The sequence below is a fragment of the Chlorocebus sabaeus genome, chromosome 24, assembly GCF_047675955.1.
Source record: "Chlorocebus sabaeus isolate Y175 chromosome 24, mChlSab1.0.hap1, whole genome shotgun sequence".
Lineage (NCBI taxonomy): Eukaryota > Metazoa > Chordata > Mammalia > Primates > Cercopithecidae > Chlorocebus > Chlorocebus sabaeus.
In genome coordinates, this window is record NC_132927.1 from 48896753 (window position 1) to 48916274 (window position 19522).

Here is a 19522-nt window from a genome sequence, read left to right on the forward strand (position 1 = left end):
GACCCCTTGAGAACAATGTCCCTTTAGTACCCACCAAAATGCAGAGAAGCAAGCTAAGTTCAAGACAGGCAACTCCAGCTGAATCCCTTTTTCTCCACCTGACTTTATACGACCCTGTCATTATACATTATACGACATTATACGACGCAAGTCACTTGCGTGTCCGATGGGTACAACAAAGCCCACTGCACAGGGTAGATGTTGGCGTTCAGTGAGGATGTGATAGCAAGAGCTGCCATTTATTAGGAGCTCACACTCACAGTGTTGTACTGTGTCATGCTGGCTTTGCCTGGGGTGGACTTTGGTTCTACTTCAGCTCCATCACTTAGCTGTTTGAACTGCACAGCTTCTCTAAGCCTCAGTTTCCTCATCCATAAAACGGAGATAAGAGTAAATAATTAAGAGTAAAATGCATAACGTCCTTAGCACACTGTGTGCAGGGCGTGTGCTTAACAGGTATAGTTCTTAGAATTAGTTTCATCATTATGATATTATTTGCAGCTCATATTTAGTTCTGCACCTATTATTTAATTTCCAACAATATTCTGCAAGATAGACATCATTATATGTGTTTTGTGGTTGAGGGTGGGTACATGGGTATCTCCTATATGACAGTCTGTACAAAGTGCATTTATTACAGAGATCAGCTCATGGTAACTACTCAATAAATGGCAGCTATTATTGTTGGCTTATTTTTAAAGTCAACTCAGAGAGTTAGTTTTTCTGCAATTTCCTGGAAATGAAGGGACTGTGGTGCCCAGAAGGCCAGCTTCTGTTCTGTGGTTGGTTTCCTGGGGCCCCTAAGCACTTCCCCGGAAGCTGTGGGAGCTGGGGGGCTTGTGAGGTGCTGGGAAGTGGGGAGGGCCACTAGGCAAATGGTGCACGTGTTGTGGGGGTCTGGCATTTGGCCCCCTACTGAGGTGCAGGACCCAAAGATGCCTCCCACTACCAGACACCGATGAGGAATGGGTCTACCCATGATAAGAAGATGGAATCCACTCCTCCAAATGGAGCCCTCCACGTGACAGAAACACTCACCTCTCAGCTGTCTGCTTGCCTGGAGCCACCCTGAGCAATGCAACCTCAACAAGTCCAGTTGCTCTGTCAGCCTGAGAAACAGAGGTTTCTATTTTTAATCACTTATTCCAAAGCTAGGTAGTGGAGGAGTCAGAAGCACGTGGCAGGGGATGCTTTGAAATTCCTTGATAAACCGGACCCCTGGGGTGGGCACTCCTACTGCCTATAGTACCAACAGAAACAGAAGTGGAGAAGTTATTTCCACTGAGGTCAATAAATGGTTTTTTCATGGGGGAGAACTCCGTTTTTATACATGTATTTTAAGGTGAATGCTTTAAGTTTGCAGTATTTGTCAGAGTGGCATCTTAGGAGCTGATATAAAACTCCACAGCCAAACAAGCGATTGCCTATGCACCTTGCATGAGATGCTCTGTAAGTGCCTGTGGTCTAAACATGCACATGAACGCATGCACAGGTGTATGCACATGTGCACAGGTGTAGACACAGGTGCATGTGCTGCCTGCCTGATGTTCGCCTCCGTGTTCAGTGTATGGTATGCATATAACCATAAGCTGCAAACCTGCAAGTGTGTCTGCCGCATGGATTGCATGCCCTCTGCAGCTGTGTGTGTGTCTGGGCAGGGGCTCCTCTAAAGCCACAGGTCTTCACAGTTTCAGCTGGATAAGTTATTCTTCACTTCCCTTCCTAAAAACACAATTGCCTAGTGCTGCTGGCGCAGAGTCAGAATGGCCGCTGCATTTCACCCCCGAGGTGGCTTCCTTCCAGCAGTGGGTGAGTGATCCCGGCGTTCGCACGCTCTCTAACCTGTGGGATCCTTCTGCACAGAAGGTGGTCCAAAATCCAAAAGAGATGATCTGTTTGTCCATGACTTCGTCTCTGCCCGCCACTCCTGTTCTCATGCCCCGGTTCCAGGGACAGTTGGCAGCACCCATTTCTTGGTGTGTCTGTTTTTTCTGCCCATTTTTTGTACCCATAGTTTTTCTCTCCTAAGAAACAAGGAGCTGAGGGGTCCAGAAATGATGATGAGATGAGTCCCCTGTCCCAGAGGCCATGTGCAGATAACATCCTTAGGTATTGACCCAGTAACTCTCTTCTCCTGGTCCCATTCCCTAGCAGAACAGGGAATACCCACTACCTTTGAAGATGCTTCTAAATCAAATAGCAGCTTCCTTAGGTTTCATTTCCTGGTGAAAGCTTCCATAACTCTTCCTCTATGGGCCCGGGGTCAAAGCCTGCAGGAAATATAGCAATCTCACATTTCTACACACTACACCATCAGGGGAGAAGAAAGCTGGGAAACCGCCCACCCCCTGTCCCATGGGGACCAAAAGCATCTCAGCAACACATGAAAAGAGCCTGTGGGGAAATAAGGTTCTCTGTAGCTAAGAATTCCAATGACCTAAGTTTCTGTCCAGGTATCTCCTGGAAACGCTGCTGAGTCTGTTCCCTGCTGTACTTTTTCGGGTTAGGAATGCATGTCTGATAAGTGCCTGCTGAATTGCATTCCTGATAGTGGAGAAGAAATAGAAATGAGTCGGCCCTCTTTGCACATGCATCCAAATGGACATGGACATTCGACGAAGTGTTTTGCTTTTGTGGGGGGATAAGAGGTCAGCAATTCTAGGCTCTGCCTTTTCAGCTGGCTAAACCAAGGACCCCAACACAAGTACATGTTTTGGGTGAACACATTTGCAAGAGATGATAAGTGTCCTTAGGAAGATAGAGTCAGAGTCCTCATAGATCCTCAGGAGAATCACATACTGCCAAGCAAATAACTTTCTCTTGCCGCTTCGTCCACACTATCAAGTAACTAAGCTCCAGCTTCACTGTCTCCCACAGTCATAGTCAAGAGTTATTTGAATTTCCTAGTTGGAAAAAAGTAGCATCAACTTGTTGCCAATAGCAACACAGCCATGTCCCTGTTTCCTAGAGCCTTTTGGTCTTTGCCTAATTTGGAGTGAAGCAGAGCTTAGATGCCAGAGTCCATTTGGGAAGGAGGAGGAGAAAAAGAACAGGCGGGCATTAAGTGGGTCACAGGAAGGCATGCCACTGAGAGGCCTTATAGGCAGAATGGCCCCCTCATTCCACTCCTGAAGCCACCAAGAATTTCCTGCAAGCTGAGAGTAGAAAGAGCAGCAGGTTGCTCAGTCAGATGAGAGGAGGGAGAGGAGGGAGAGAAGAGAGAGCTAGTATGAAAAGGGGGCATTTCCATCACACAGGGATGCAGACGAGCAGGAAAAATGGAAACGCACAACTTGGACACAAGACCGGGGAGTCCGGGCCTGGCATTCTGCCACTCATGTAGGGCTCAGCTGCTGAGTCCATGTCTCTCCCACCATCACTGCCCAGCTCCGGATTTGTCCCTGCACAGCTGGGGGACCATGGAGAAAGGTCCCCCATCACTCAGCAAAACTGACAGGCAGAAGTAAGTGATGAGCATGGTGGGGCCAGGGTCAGAGGTGCCAGGACCACCAGCAGGGAGGGCTTCCCCCACCTGGCTGGGCACCCCGAATTAGAATGGCCTAGAATGATTTAAAGTGGGGTTGGTTCTCATTAGAGTAAGGCCACCCTGCCTGTCCCACCTTAGAAAGGGAAACATCACACCTGCTTCTGTCCTCCCTGGGGCATTTGCCATGTGTGTTCCTAGAGGCATCAGCATCAGTAACACAGGACCACACACAGAATGGTGGCTTCACCTGGCCTGTCCAGCAGCCACCGCCTGAAATCTACATGCACCAAGCCATGGTGACCTGCGCCCTGGCTCAGTGCAGTAACCAAAAGCCCCTTTTGCCAGGCTTGTCAGCCAGCAGATGGCACCTCCTTTCTCTCAGGATTCCCAAATGGGATGAGGGGAAGCCCCTTGGCAGGGTAGAACCTGCCTGAGATGGGTTCAAGCATGCTCAAGAGCTTAAGTTCTTTTCTCAGGAAAATTAAGAAAATCACCCTGCATTGCCCAGAGAGGTTGCCCAGTGTGGATGGGCACAGGGGACTCCTTCATCCCTGAGTGTTTCCATCTGCCTCCTTCCTTGAGAGTGACAGCCACATGCAAAGTAAGAGGGGCATGGGTCATGAAGGCCCACCAACTCAGCTTTGCCACTGACTAGCCGTGCACTCCCAGGCAAGTTAATCAAGCTCTGTTTGAGTCTGTTTCCTCATTCATGTAGTGGAGTTTATTGAAATGCCTAACTTGCAAGCATGTTGTGGACATACGTGCGAGTGTTTGTAAAATGCCTCGCATGCTTGACACACAATAGTTGCTCAATGGTCCACCAGCAGGTGACTGTTAGTAACTGTCCTCACAGCTACCTGTGTTTCTAGTGGAGGACCGTTCCCACCGTGCCACTGTCAAGGCCTTGGTGATTTGAAGAGCAAGGCACTTGAGGAGGGAGGGTACATGAGCTACCCATGCCATTCCATCAGACAGGCCCATGGGAGAGCAGGGGACAGGTGGGTCCTTTTACATTTAATCCAGATAGGAGAACTGGCAACTCTTCTTTTGTAAATTCAAAAACTTTAAAATTTTTCTAAAGCACTGGTAGTTGCCAATTATATTAGTCTATTTTCACATTACTGTAAAGAAATACCTGAGACTGGGTAATTTCTAGTGAAAAGAAGTTCAATTGACTCACAGTTCCACATGGCTGGGGAAGCCTCAGGAAACTTACAATCACGGTGGAAAGGGAAGCAGACAAGTCTTACGTGGCAGCAGACAAGAGACAGCGAGTGTGTATGAACACCTACAAAACCATCGGATCTCATGAAAACTCACTCCCTATCACAAGAACAGCATGGGGAAAACCACCCACAGAATCCAATCACCTCCCACCGGTTTCTGCCCTTAACATATGGGGATTATAGGGATTACAATTCAAGGTGAGATTTGGGTGCAGACCCAGAGCCAAACCATATCACCAATACAGGATAGAGTAAGGTGTCTGAGCCTACTAGTGGTTCTGGTGACGTTCTGGTGACATTCTGTGGGAATTTATTTCAGATGACATGACTGCTGGGTACATCCCCTATCCCCACTGTTTACCAGGCAGAGCCTGAGTGTTTATACCACTGTACATAAGATAGGGGGCTGTTGCAAGAAAAAAATCCGTTATGTTTATTTCGATCAAATTTTCTTATTTTTTAAACAGGTTCAGTTTTAAGTATTCATGAATGTACCATTTATTAATTCTTCAACCAGTGAACCTCTCTTTTTTGATTAATTCACTTTTCATCTATCCCTTGACTTTTTAAAAAAATTGGGGTATTGTTTTATGTTTGTGATATAGCTTCCTATTTTAAAAGGGTCAAATAAAAAGAATATTTTAAAACCATATAAAATGCCCTTCAGCCCCTGAGAGAGATCAGGAAGCTTACCAAGGACCTACAAGTAACACAGACCCCAGGAATGGGTCAGCCACAGGCTCCTGCCCGTCCTCACTGCAGAAGGGTGAGAAAGAGAGGAATGGCCTCTTCCTTCCCATGCTGCTCTGACCTACCTCTGTTGTGGAGGAACCATAACGGGTTCCATAGCCTGGTTTTTCCATTTCATCTGCCCCACCTTGTTCCACAGAGTTGAATAGAGGGTGATAAGAAACAGAGAATTTTAAAAGTGTTTTGAAGTTATTCTGTGTTAAGTGTGGATTTTCCCACCATCCCCTGCAAGCGTTTCTCAGACATCCCAGACAGCACTCTCTCTCCCCAGTTTTAGACATCATTGAGGAAGAAGATGCCACAGAATTCTTTGCATTCCCTTTTAAAATCATTTCTTTTGCTTTGCTCAGTGGAGAAGGAGCACCAGGGCAACAACCTTCCAGGAGTCACCCGATGAAGTCAGGCAGGCCTTTGGTTTCTCCCATCCTGCTGAACCCAAGCCAGGATCCCTTACCTTTCCACCTGTCTCTTGGGTTCCTGACCCTTGTCCTCAGCAAGTCTCCCCCAACCCCACCCCAGGCCTCTAATTCCACACATATACATCCTTTATGAACTTGAGCACCGTCTATTCAAAGGTGACCTTCAGGCTCCTTGAGAGCATGACTCATCCCTGGGGCCTCCACTTCTTGCCTGCTAAGGTTGCTTGGTGAGCTGTATTCAACAAAACACCATTTTTCATGAGCAGGGATGAAAAATGCCTGTATGTCACACCAAAGGGATCCGTTTGCATCAATGGAGGCTAGAAATAGTGCTCCACTTTAGTTCTGTTGGAAGTTCGAATTCCCCTAACAGAGGAATCCAGGTTCCTCCCATACTGGAGAGGGGAAGCATTGAATTTCTCCAAACCCAGGGATGGGCCCAGCAACTGAAGAAGAGTAAGGAGTAGACATCATAGCTGGGACTTTTTTTTTCCTAATTTTTTTTCTTTTGAGATATAATTATATATGGTAAAATGAACAGATCTGAAGTATATGGCTCAATGAATTTGACAAGTGTATGCACCCGTGTAACGCATACCCCCTCACCCTAGAAGGCTCCTGCATGTCCCTTTCCAATCAATTTCATCCTTCTCCCCCACAGGCAACTGTGGTTGATTTCTTTCTCCCATAATAGCCTGGATTTTGATTTGGCAGACTTGAGATCTGTAACTTTGGTCTTAGTTCATCTGAGCAGATGAGCAAAAAAATCTCATCAGAAGCTCAGATGTCTTTACTCTCTTAGCATTGAAAAAGGTCCTCCCTGAGCCACTAGTGCTTGGCTCTGCTGTCCCCCAGTATGCTCCAATCTGACCCCCAGGGCTACTCTCTGAGCCACAGCCCTCCTCCCAGCCAAAGAAAGAGTTTAGCATCAGTCTCCCAGGTAAGTAAGTGGCAAAAGCTCTTGGTAACCCAGATAGTGCATGCTTTGTTGATTAATATGTGGAAGTGCAATGCACAGAGCCACAGCATGTCAAGCAGCATGTTGATTTTTCTCACTGCACAAAAGGCGGCCATTCCTTTTGTGTGTTTCCTTTCAGAAACAAAGGATTTCATGACCACCTTCTTCCAGGCTCCTAGCCATCAGGATGGCCACAGAGCTGAAATGATTAATCAGAGTGGAGGGTGGGAATTGAATGCGTGGGTGTTAGTGAACCCAGCACTGAGCCCATGGTCCATGAAATTGAAGGATCCCAAAATCTATTGGATTACACTTTGCCAAATGTCTCAAAGGTGAAAAGCACTTTGTCGGTATGCAAAGCTTTGATGTCTCTGGAATGTACCTTCTGCAGCTCAGTTCTTAATCACTGTATATTTTTTCACTTGGACAAAGGCTGCCTGCTAATAGCATTTTCAACCATCCTCAGCTGCTTCGCTCAGCTACGCCAAGGCCTCGGGCTGAGCTGGCTGCAGTTTCCTGGCACCATGATCCATTCCCAACTGACCAGCACTGAGGAACATTACACATTCACACCCTGAAAAAAAACTGCTTCCTCTGTAACTATGCAAATGCCAGACACGGGCAGGCAGAATTACCATTCCCCTTCCGAAGTGGTTCCTTCAGGATCATCCAAACTGGAGGCAGGGATGAGCGTCAAGAGAGGGGCGTAGTGCCCTGGAGGGCACAGGCAGGAGCTCCCCTCTCTCTGGGCAGAGCGGGCTCCTCAGGAGTGTCCTGCAAGCCTAGAGGGGCATGCACTTTGGGGCAGCTCATCTCTGAACACAGGTAGCCTCTGCTATCAGATTTCACTTTGATCACTGAAAACTACAGGAGCCTCAGCTCTTCAGAAGGGAAGCAGCTGCAGAGCAAGTGTGATTGCAGTATTTCTTCCCCAAAGCCCCGGGCCAGGCATCTAGCCATGCCTGCATCCTGCATGATTAACCGCCTTCCAGCCTGAGCCTGCCCTCACTCACCTGGGAGGGCGCTGGGCAGCGGGTAGATTGCAGCTGGGCTGAGCTGCTTCTCCAGCAGACCTGAACCCTCATGACCTCCATCTTTAGCAGCAGAGCTGGCATTTGGTAAATGCGCGAAAGCAGGAGTGGGGAGAGGGAGACAAAAATGCCAAGCAGCACTGCCTAGGTTGCTGAGAGGTTGGGAACAATCCCAAGGGTGGCCCCTAAGCTGGTCAGCTGCACCATCCTACCCTGAAATCCTGGGAAATAAAAGCAGTTGGGGGAAGCGAAGGAGCGGGCAGTGACAGACTGGCCACAGGTCCTTGGAGTCAGAGCTGTGAGGCTGCGCTCCAGGATTTAGGCAGGAAAAGATTAATTAGCGCCTTCAAGCCCAGCCCAGCCCAGCCCATTCTGTAGAACGGGGAAGGGTTGAGGGTGAGGAAGCCTCAGGGCCAAATTCACCTAAAACAAATAGACACATAATCCTCCAGAAATAGAATCTCCAACCTCCCTCAACCCACAGTCCCCTCTCCAGCCAAAATAACCTTGCTAATAAGAATGAAGCTGCAGTGTGGGTTTGGGCAACTGGTAAACCTCACCTCCTTTGTCTCTGGGCTTTGAACGTACACATTGGCAACAGACTCTTATTCAGAAGCTTGAGTGATTTTTTTCCCCCATTCACCAGCTAAATGAGAGCCCCCAATACTGTGGATAGCAAACTCAGAACATATATATTTGGGTACACAATGTGTGATTTGTGGCCCTGGTGGAGGAGGGATAGGAGGAGGAGGAGGAGCCGATATTAGTGTATGGTGGTTATCACAGCAATAAGTGGCACCTAAGAGGAAAACAAACTTCCTTTGTGCCTTTCATGGGGTAGGGATGGACCTGGGTAACAGGGGGTAGGGGAGGTTTGTAAGAGCTCACACAAGGAGTCCCCTAGACTCAGCAGCCCCGTGTTTCCCCAGAGAGGATGCCCCACACCCTCATGCTTCCTGCCTTCAGGCCTGCACTGGGAAGACACACTCCCAAGTGACAAATGCCTCATACTCTATGTAAGAAAGGGCACTCGAGAGTCACAGCTGGGTGTGTGCCACAGAACCCGGGGCTGGGGCAGCCCTTGACGGTCACCCTCTGCCTTCTAAGAGCTATTGCTATACCTAACCTGGTCTAGACAAAGGAGTAGCCATTCTGTCTTAGTGATTTTTCAAAGTCTGACACCATAATGCGCTCGGATTTTTACAAAATCTGATTAAAAACTCCTTAGCCGAGTATAAATGTATCCTGCTGCAGGCTAAGTTGAGTGTATTTGAAGATTCAGATAAGGTTGCTGATGGGAAAATTTTTGTAGACGTGTGTGTGTGTGTGTGTGTGTGTGTGTTTTAAGATGGGGAGAAAAAAATGAAAAGTTTTGTCTCACTAGTGAAAATGGGGAGTGAAAGAAATGGGGAGAAAAAAGGTCAAGGAGAGGTAGGGAAAGGCAGACTTTCTGACAGCTCCTGAGGGCAATTTCATTTCTGGAGAAACTCCCGTCTAGAGCACCAGAATTCTCAAAGTCAGGCTGGCCATGCCCCTTCATGGAGATCTAAGCCAGATGCCACATTGTCCTGTATCCAGCAAATCCACAGCCCGTGTTGTTCGTTTATTAGATAAACCCGTTATCCATCAATTCATCAATCAGCAGGTTTATTGAGGACCCCACCAGGCCTCACAAACCTGATCAATTTTTTTAATTACATCTAGCTTATACGCAGCCAAGCCCAGTGAACAAGATGAGCCCTCACACCCCACTTGGAAATGAACATGAGGAATCGCTGGCCCCTGCAATCTCACAGCCAAATACTGCAGCCCATGCTGACGAGCTCTCACGTGCTGCCCTTCACAGATGGCAGTGGTGTCGCTGACCCGCTGTCAATAATAGGATGGGTTTGGAGTGCTTTCCCAGACACAGTGATCAATCTGCCTAGGTCCAGCCACACTCTCCTCTAAAACCCTGTGCAATGACATGGATTTCTAAAGAGGATGAGCTGGAGAACGGGCACACACTATGTAAGGGCAATAAGCAAAGCGACGGACCCTCACTCATCCCCCTCACCCTCCTCCTGGTGCCCAGTCACAACTCCCCTCCTAGATCAGGGGCTTCTCCACCACCTCTCAGGGCACATGGACAATGGGACTCTCCTGGCACCTCTATGGCTGATGCACCAGGCCTCATGATCCAGTTCATTATTTTAGTTTTTAAGAAGAACTGCCACATGGATATAGTTGGAGGGCTTGTAGGCTTTCCTGGTATGGGGTCATCAAACTCTGCCTCTAGGTGCCACAGACGGGAAGCCAAGAACATAGGAGGCAGCAGGAGTGCACTGCCCTGGGACCTACAGTGGCTCTGAGCCCCAGCAAATGCCCCCTACTTTCACAGTCCCAGAACTGGTCATCAAGAGGACTCAAGGTCTTTGTGTCTACCCTGCACTCCAAACAGGACTGTGCCTTCTTAAGACTAGTTAATTCATTAGCTTCTAATCAGCCAGATCCTTAGCCACCCTCTATTTGAATCAAGCCCCTGTCCCTAACCTCAGTATGCCCCAGTCCACCTTTTCCTCCCCCACGTGAACAAAATCAATTTCAGGGCAGCCCACCAGCATTAAAAATTGCTCTACCTGAAGGTTTAAATACCTGGTGTTTGGTAAGTAAAATTCCCACACCCCAAAAAGAGTCCCAGCAACACACCCTCATAAGGGGACCCTCCAGGACTCCCTGAACCTTCCCTGGAGCCCTGGTTTCTCCAGCTGTCCCAAGTTAAGGCTCCCATATACCTAGAGATCAAATATCAAGGTGGTCAGTCGGGTTGGTTGGTCGTTTGGCCTCCATGGCTCATGCAACAATTAATTCACCTGTCTGGCTCTCTGTCTCTGTCCCTGTGTGTGTGTGTGCGCGCGCGCCTGTGCGTGCCTCTCTGTCGCTGTCTCTCTGCAGGGAAAGTCGCTGGCGGGCAAGCGCCTCACGGGCCTGATGCAGTCCTCCTGACCGTTCCCACCGCAGGTCCAGGGCCCGGGCCCGCGGACCCCACAGGCAGGCGGCGGCGCTCCACATCCGCAGACAGAGTTTCCTTACGGGGAGACTTGGTCACTGTGAAGGAGAAAGAGTGAGGGCAATGAAGGGCGATGGTGGGGAGACTCGGTGGGTGAACGGGGAGACCAGAAAGAAAGAATCCACAGAGCCTGGGCTGGGCCCAGCGGAGGCTCCTGTTTACAGCCCTCTCTTCTTTGTACAGTTGTATTCCAACACTCCACTCGCTAAGAGGCCCTGATCCCAGCTCATTCAGGGGAGAACACGTCGTGGGGTTCCTGTCACGACTACCACTTGAGATTCTATTATTATCCTCACTCCCCTGCTATCTGTGGGGTCACACCTTCTGGCAAATTCAAGAGGAATGAGTGGACCAAGAGCACATCCAGTATTTTCATCACCTCCCTGGCACCTCCCATAGTTACAGCCACTACATCCCCAACGCCGCCTGTCATCCCTCACGTCTCTGTGGCCACCCGGGTGTCACCGCCAGCACCAGGCACCGCTTTCACGTAAAATGTCCAAATCACGTCTTCGGCAAGAAAGCAACCTCATGGATTGCCCCACCTCAAGTTCTTTCCACCCTCTTTGAGATCAGCGTTCGGAGAGGTCCCCGCCAGCCTGGTGGCTGCCCTCAGGTCCCATCACATGTCTCAAGGGTCCAGCGTTCGCGGAAGCACTGGTGAAGATGACAGAGCTTGTTTCACAGCTGCGGGAATTCTGCTGACCATCTTTTAGAAAATTATTTCATAATTTATTCTGGTTTGCCCCCTTGCTCCTTGATTTATTCCCTCATGTTTTACTCAAAATAAAACATGGCCATGAACTCAGGGGCCATTGGGCTTCTCCCCTCTGGCAGCCCCAGGTGGGAGCTGGGAGGGTCCCCAGCCCAAGAGGTGGCTGGACTGCAGGGCTGGCAGCCCCCACGTGGTAGCATCCTGACAGGCATGGTAAGGCGCTTGCTGGGTCAGGTCTCCTGTGTGTGTGAAGCTGGAGCAGAGTATGCTGCGAAGGGACCAGGCCAGGCCACAGGGTTCTCCTCCCAGTCTTTATCTGAAGGCCCAGCCAAAGCGCCCCTCTAAACCAGTCGCCTAGGGGAAGTGCAAAAATCTGCAAAAGATCCACCTGTATTCCCTCTGTGTGTGTGTCAAAAATGACTGTTTGCCAACCTGGCTGTGAGGTAATGTATGTAAAGCACCGAGTCAGGTGCCTGATACGTAGTAGGTGCTTAGCAAACGGTAGCTAATACTATCATCATTGTCATTGTTATTGTGACACCCATGAGCCCACAGACAGAGCTGTACTAAGTAACCTGTTTTTGAATCCAGACATTCACTCCCCCACTTGCTATGACTATCCTCCTTTGATCTATTTTTGGCCATAGGTAAAAAAATCTCTCGTGGGAGCATATAAACAAAAAACATAGAAGCAATAAAGCGATCGCTGGTATTTCTTTTCTCATGTAGCCAAATTCACCAGCCGGTGACTGAAGGCTCAGATGCTTGCTTATTTGCAGACCCGGCCTCCTGGGTGCTCCCCAATGACCCATCCTTCCACCCCACCACCTCCGAGTCCTGTCTATGTCTGCTTCCACACAGCCCTGTCCCCAGGGCACCAGCCTTCTGTCCCTCACAGCAGTGCCGCCACAGGCATTAGGAGTCTTCCTTATGTTGTATCCTTGTGAGTTCTTGACTGCCATGCCCCAGTTTCCCTCTCTCGGAGGCACAGTGGAAACTGGAGAGATGACAGATGTGGAGTCCTCAGTGTCTCCAGATGTGGCAATTCTTGCTGGACACCTGCACATGCTCAGCACAGAGGCTGGTACTTTGGAGGCAGTAACCACTTGATGAGTGCATGAATGACATGAAGCCCCATTATGGGGTCTTTTGACAGGCCCCTTTCATCCCCTTTCTCTTTGTATAAACCTCCTGTTTCAGAACAAAATTGTAGTCTAAGTTCATTTGCAGCCTTGCCCAAGGATCCCCAGGCTGTGCTGACCCCCAGGAATAGGGCAAAGGGCATTCCCAAACAGCAGGCACCTCAGTGCCCTCAGTTATCCTGGGCAAGGGGCCTGGCTGCCCCCTGCTTCTCCCCACGGTGCAGGGGCATTCTAAGCTAGGCTGCAGACAGGGCAGGGTTGGCTTCTCGGCCATTCCTTCTGTGCCCCCTTCTTCTGACTGGTGTCTCCCTGGAGATCCCCCGAGGATCTGCCCAGAGCCAGGTGGTCTCTGGCCCTGAGATAGAGCTGGCTGCAGGCTTACAAGCACTTCTGGGGACATCCAGAGGGGAAGGGCAGTAAGCACAACGGAGGTAAGGAGACTTCAGATGGACTCAAACCCAGAGCAATAACCCTCTCACACCACCCCGCACTAAGGCACCCATGTTCCCCAGTAGATCAAGCCAGAGGCTTGCAAGAAGGGAGTGGAATGAGGCTGCCTATCCAAAGTCCATCTACCACACAGACCTTGGTCATGTAAGTACATTTGGAAGATCTGTTCTTGGCCCGTTCCCCACTGGCCTAGTCTACACAGCCAAAAATTCAGACTAGATTAGATGTTTGCAGGCAATTCTGTAGCAAAGCAGGTTCCCCTACCCTGTCCTGCCCGCTAGAAGCTGCCTTAGCCTCCCTGAATGGGTGTGGTCTCTGGGCCTAGGACTCCTCCCTAAGAGGAAAAGCGCTCTCCAGCCACATCTTAGCAGCCCCACAGCCACAGCATCAGGGCAGCTGCAGCAAGTGACCAACCACCCACCGGGTTAGATACACAAGGCACCAGGCACTGGCATCTGACTAAAATAACCTTTCCCTACATGGGAAGAAGAAAGCTTGTAGGTTGGCACATATAAATGTCCAGCCACAACCAGATGGCCTGACCTAAGCAGCAGGAACTCTCTTGGGAGGAGCCTCCTGCCCTTCCAGAAAGTGATGTGTCAGCTTTGTTCTCCTGGGAAGGTGTTGCTATACCCCAGGAACAAAGCAAGGCCCAACTACCAGTGCAGTCAGCCGGGCCTGCGCTCCAGGCTCACCGCCGCTGAGTGGTCAGGTACCGGGCCGGCACCCTGGGAGGGACCTCTTGTGACTCTGAGTTGCAGCTTGGACTAGCTGAACACATGGGGACATGCTCCAGGGGCTTCTTCCCTGGCAGGATTCCTGGGATGTTCTAACTACCTCACCAACAGGATGCTAAGCCGGGAGCCTGCCACCCTACTGGCTCCCTTGGTGATTATGGAAGGTGATGTTTTTCCTAAAATGCATCCCTCCTGTTCTGTTCCAAATACATGAGCTTCAAAAACCGCCACCAGGAAAGCCTTCCCAGAAGAGGGAAAGGATTGAGGGCTCTCTTCCTTTGGGCCCTGCAAAATGTATTGGAGGGAGGTGTTGCTGCAAGGTCCAGGAGCTGGGAAGCTCTGGGCTCGGGGGGAGATAATGCACCACCAGCCTCGAAAAGGAGCTGCCCAAGTTGAATATGTAGCAAAGACCATGGGATAAGTTGAATAGTGGCCAAATGAATCACTAATAACTCACCATGGGACCCTCTGAAGAGAGGCCTGTGCTCGTGTAACCATAGCAACAGCAGATGCCAGCAACCTACTCATTAGTACCACCCAGTGATAAGGCATCCCCTGGGCTAGACCCAGGGGCCATAAAGTAGCAAAGTAGCAAATGTAGCAATAAGGGGCCCGGGTCTATGTGGCGACAGGGTCCAAATGACCAGGCCTCGGCCCTCTCCCCAGCCCCGATGAGGGCTCAGAGCCAGCTGCTGTCAGCTGTCTGGGGAGGGAAGGCCCTGCTCCACACCGGGGACCCCTGTTCTATACTCTAAGCCCACTCACCGCATGATCACGGACATGTCGGAATGGCCTCCTCTTAGTGCATGTGGTTCTCATTAGTTTATTTTTCTGGAATTTGGGGATTGGACCCCAGAACCAAACATGCTGGTACAGTCTAAAAATAAATGACTTGAACCCACTTCAATCCAGCTAACTCTGTGTGGCTCCTTGGTTTGGGGGTTTGTTGGGCAGGGTGTGCCTCTAGAAAAATCGAACACCCCTCCGCACACCCCATCCTTCCCCATTGTCTCACACATACACACACACACACGTCTGTTTCCTTCTCACTCCCAACCAGGCTGCCTAGCAGCACAGAAAAGCCAGAGCTCTGGGGCATTGGACTCATTCTGTTAGGTAGGGACAGTCACCAGAAGGCCAAAGTCCCTGACTCTGCCAGGGTCTCCTTGACTGGGGGGTTCTCCAGGCCCCACTGTCTGTACTCAGGTGCAGAACCCTGTGGCTGCTCTGACACCCTCCCAGGGTCGAAGTCTGCTGTATACAGACGGTGCTTCTTACACGGAGTCTGTTTCCTGAGTGACAGACAGTTGCATTTCCCACTAACACCAAAGCAGCCGGACTCTGAGAGCCTGAGCGTCAGGCTGACAAGAGGAGGACGAGCGCAAGGTAAAAAGGCGGTGCTACTGTACTGCAATCCCTCTATGAATGACAAGGCCAACACCTAGCTGCATACTTCAGTGGCAGAAATTTTGGTCCTAAAGGTAGAAATGATTTCAGAGGCATGAGAATGGGATCCCAGTCACAGCTACAAGGGAACCAACTTGTCTCTCAACCCCTGGGCCACCTGCTTGTGTAGGATTTTCTGCCCCACAGAGTCAAGATCAAGGTCACCTCTGCCTCAGGTCCCTAACATGTCCCACCTCACGTCCTGGCCCACCCCCAAAAAAGCCATGCTTTCCTGTCCTCTTTGACCATGGCCACCACCTCCAGGGAACCCAGAGCTACGCCTGCCTTCTCAGCTGGACTATCTGGCTTAGTTCCAGAATGTTTGCTTATCAGGCTGTTGCTGTGCATGCACACTACCCTACTGACCGCCAAGAGGAGAGCTCTGCTTTCAGGTCCAGAATCAAGGTGGAGATTTGGGGCTACCAGTTATAACACAAAAAGCTGTGCCCACCCAAGAATGAGAGCCGTCCTGACAGCTGTCTCTCTCCCTACACCCTTCTGGGGACTTGTGGCATAGCAGGCATGAAGCTGTCATTTCCTTTGCTGCTAGCCTCCAATTGTCCATTGATCCCAGCCTCCGAGGAACCACCGGGGCCTCTGATGAGTGTCTCTGGTCCTAGAACCTTTCCTGGGATGTGGCAGCCTCCAAAGCCAAGTAGTTCTCTGAGACGCGTATCCCCTCCTGGGCCCACAGAGCTCTGCCCAGCAGGCTCCCCCTCCGCCACCCTTCCTTTGCAGAAACACCCATAGGAACCCCTGGCCCCCATTGTGGGACTTCCGACACCAGTAGCTGGGCCCCTTTTCCTGTACCCAGCCCTTCAGCACCCACAGTAGGGGTTACTGGATCTGCACCAGACCCCATACACAGAGGGGCATGGCCCCTTGTCCAAAAAGAGGCTGCGGGATCTGGCTAATTTTAAAGGGGCCTGTGTTGTGGGGTGTAGCCACGTGAGCTCCATCTGTCACAGAGCTCTCTGGTACGCTCTTGCTCACTTACGGCGTGGGCTCAGTTCTCCTCAGAGCCCGGAGGTGTCCTGGCCAGGTCTGGCTTATTTCAGCAACAAAATAAAGAAACACCCCTGAGTGCAGAGCCCCAGAGCCACCCTCATTCTGAGCCTTAGTGTCCTCATTTGTGAAACAAGAATGAGTTTCAAAATCTTTGGGTGGCTGTGAATTAATCCAGAGGGCTTAGCCGGGGCCTGTCACATGGTAAATGTTCACAGAATGGGTGCTGGTGTTAGCTGGCGCCATGTCTGAGACAGGCATTGAAAGGCAGTGAAGGCCGGTATGTCTGCAAATCCCTGCCAGATAGACAACATCCCCAGCAGCCTAGCCCCTGAGAGCCGCCCTTCCTGCCAGCCTTGAGGCTGTGGGCTTTGTTTGCCTGTGTGGGCAGCGGCCTCTCTCTGCCTCTCACAAGTCCCTGGCTCCCTTCTTCCCAGCGACGGCCTGGTTCCCTGTGTGTTACTTGGGTGGCCTCAATCAATAGCCCTGCGTTATGCCTGAGAAACAGCCGAGTGGCGGGCCAGGGGCCTCCTCCCCAGACCCCGCATGGAAAATGGAAACAGTACAGATTCCCACTGGCCATCTAGATTCCCGTTTGTCCGATGGGCCTCATGGCTACTTCCATGAGATTTGGACTCTGAGCTGTTGTTCCAAAATACTCCATTACAGGTCAGTAACTCTGCCTTCTGACCTAGGACAAGGACCTGCCTCCATTCTCTGAGAACACCTGGCGTCCAAGGGAACACATGGACCTCCACGGGAAGGGCAGCCTCGTTCCTACAGTTTCCAACCAAGAAAATAAAGCCTGGTTCTTCTCTTTCTCCCATTACATCACAGGATGGCTTTGGGTCAGGAAGGGGCAGGAGGGATCAGGGAGGGGACATTTAAAACATGAGACAAGTCCCTGGATATCTCTTCCTGTGGCCTTGCCTGTGATCACACCCTCAGTAGAGAACAGTGAATATTAACACAGGGAGGAACCTGTGAGATTCTCTGGTTCTCTGGTGTGTGTGTGTGTGTGTGTGTGTGTGTGTGTGTGTGTGTGTGTCTTTTAGTTTATTAAGCTATAATTTACCTACATTAAAATTCACTGTTTTATATTACAACACTGTTATCAGTTTTGACAAACATATACAATGATATAACCACCACTGAAAATCAAAATAGGGAATAATTTCATACCCCAAAATGTTCCTGTGCCCCTTTATAGTTAATTCCATCCCCCTACCCCTCTGTTCCCGGAAGCTGCTGGTTTGTTTTCTCACCCTGTAGTTCTGCCTTTCTTAGAAAGCCACATACAGGCCAGGCACGGTGCCTCACACCTGTAATCGCCGCATTTTGAGAGGCTGAGGTGGCTGGGTCACCTGAGGTCAGGAGTTTGAGACCAGCCTGGCCAACATGGTGAAACCCCATCTCTACTAAAAATACAAAAATTAGCTGGGCGTGATGGCAAGCACCTGTAATCCCAGCTACCCGGGAGGCTGAGGCACAAGAATCACTTGAACCCAGGAGGCGGAGGTTGCAGTGAACCGAGATCACACAATTGCTGGCAGGCAACAGAGTGAGACTGTCAAAAAGGAAGGAAGGGAGGGAGGGAGGGAGGGAATGAATGAACAAGGAGTTATACACTACGTGACCTTAGCCTGTCTTCCCTCACTTAGCTCAGTGCACACTGTTGCACATCTAGGTAGCACGTTCCTCAGCCTTTTGTTTTATCCATAAAGAAACTGAGGCCCTCAGTGGGAAGAGCAGAGAGAGTTGGAGGAGCAGGGCTTAGCATCTAGGGCATGACTACCACCCAGCCCCTCAGGTTGATGGCCCATACTTCTTCACTAAAAAGTCACCTTTTTAACCCCTCAAAATATGTGAGCCCCTGTTTGAGAAAGCATATGATCACAGAACCTGCACATTGAAGAGAACGCATGCTTTCTTCTAACAGAAGCTACTTAGAGTCAGTCCTCTGTATCCAGTTTCCATGGATTCAACAACCATGGATGAAAAATATTTTTAAAAATTAAAAAATAACAATAGTAAAAATACAAATTAAAAAACAATATAGCATTAAAATGATTTATACAGCATTTACATTATATTTAGTATTATAAGTAAGCTAGAGAGACTATAAAGTATATAGGAGGATGTGCTTTGGTTACAGACAAATACTACACCATTTTATAAAAGGGACTTGAGCCTCCTTGAATTTTGGTATCCATGGGAAGAGGGGGCAGTCCTGGAACTAACCCCCCAATGAATATTGAGGGACAACTGTACCTGGAAACAAAGGGAAGTAATGGTACTTATCAGAGTGTGAAATGGAATTATAAAGGGGCACAAAGGGGTAATGGAATTATTCTCCATCTTGATTTTTGGTGGTGGTTACAGCATAGCATAAGCAATAGTGAATATCAGAGTGAGGCATTATCTATTAAGTTAGCAGGCAGTGCTTGACCGGCTCCTACCAATAACTCTGGAGTTCTCCCATGCCTTCTCCAAATAGATTAACACAGATTTAGCAAAGTGATAAAAGCTAACTGTAAACACAGTTTACAGTTTCTGCTGGAACAGAACCCAGGGACATGGGGATCCAGGTTAGAGTGAGACAGCCATGAAAGCCAGGTCAACTGGAGGAGATGACCCAGGGGTCTCCTCAGTGAGAGATCTAAAAATTCACAAATTCCAAATAATTGGAGTTTTGCTAAGCAGCATTATGAACTCATGAATTTAAATATATTTAATATATTCTGATCCATTGCATTTATTGTCTTTATTGACATCCAAAGTGTCCCATCTTTGGCCAGTGAGAACCTGAGTCTTTAGACATGACCTTGATAATCTTTGGGAATTTCATTGCTATCTGGTATGACAGCATAATCCAGACCTGTCTTGTACAGTTCCTCTCCCATACCTAAGTTTCAAGTAAGTGAAAGTCTATGAATGCTTAGCTATAAAATTAGAGGGTCCTGTGATGGACTTTTCCTATGTAAACTGAATCCCCCATGCCTCCAGATTATTAGAATTGAAAATTCCTTTAACAATCAACCAACCCAGAGCCTTCATTCTACATAACAGGAAACAGAGGCCCAGAAACATCAAGTGACTTACATAAG

At 49.5% G+C, this 19522-nt stretch overlaps 1 protein-coding gene across 1 annotated transcript in view; it reads left to right on the top strand.

Annotated features, from left to right (window-relative positions):
* The window catches only part of RGS6 (regulator of G protein signaling 6), a 620766-nt gene extending 609038 nt beyond the window's left edge, over window positions 1-11728 (top strand). The window contains 4 exon segments of the mRNA XM_073011133.1: window positions 1743-1809; window positions 10806-10974; window positions 11104-11229; window positions 11231-11728. Coding sequence (XP_072867234.1) covers window positions 1743-1809; window positions 10806-10974; window positions 11104-11229; window positions 11231-11414 — 546 coding nt within the window. The 3' untranslated portion in view covers window positions 11415-11728.
* Window positions 11729-19522: the final 7794 nt, after the last annotated feature.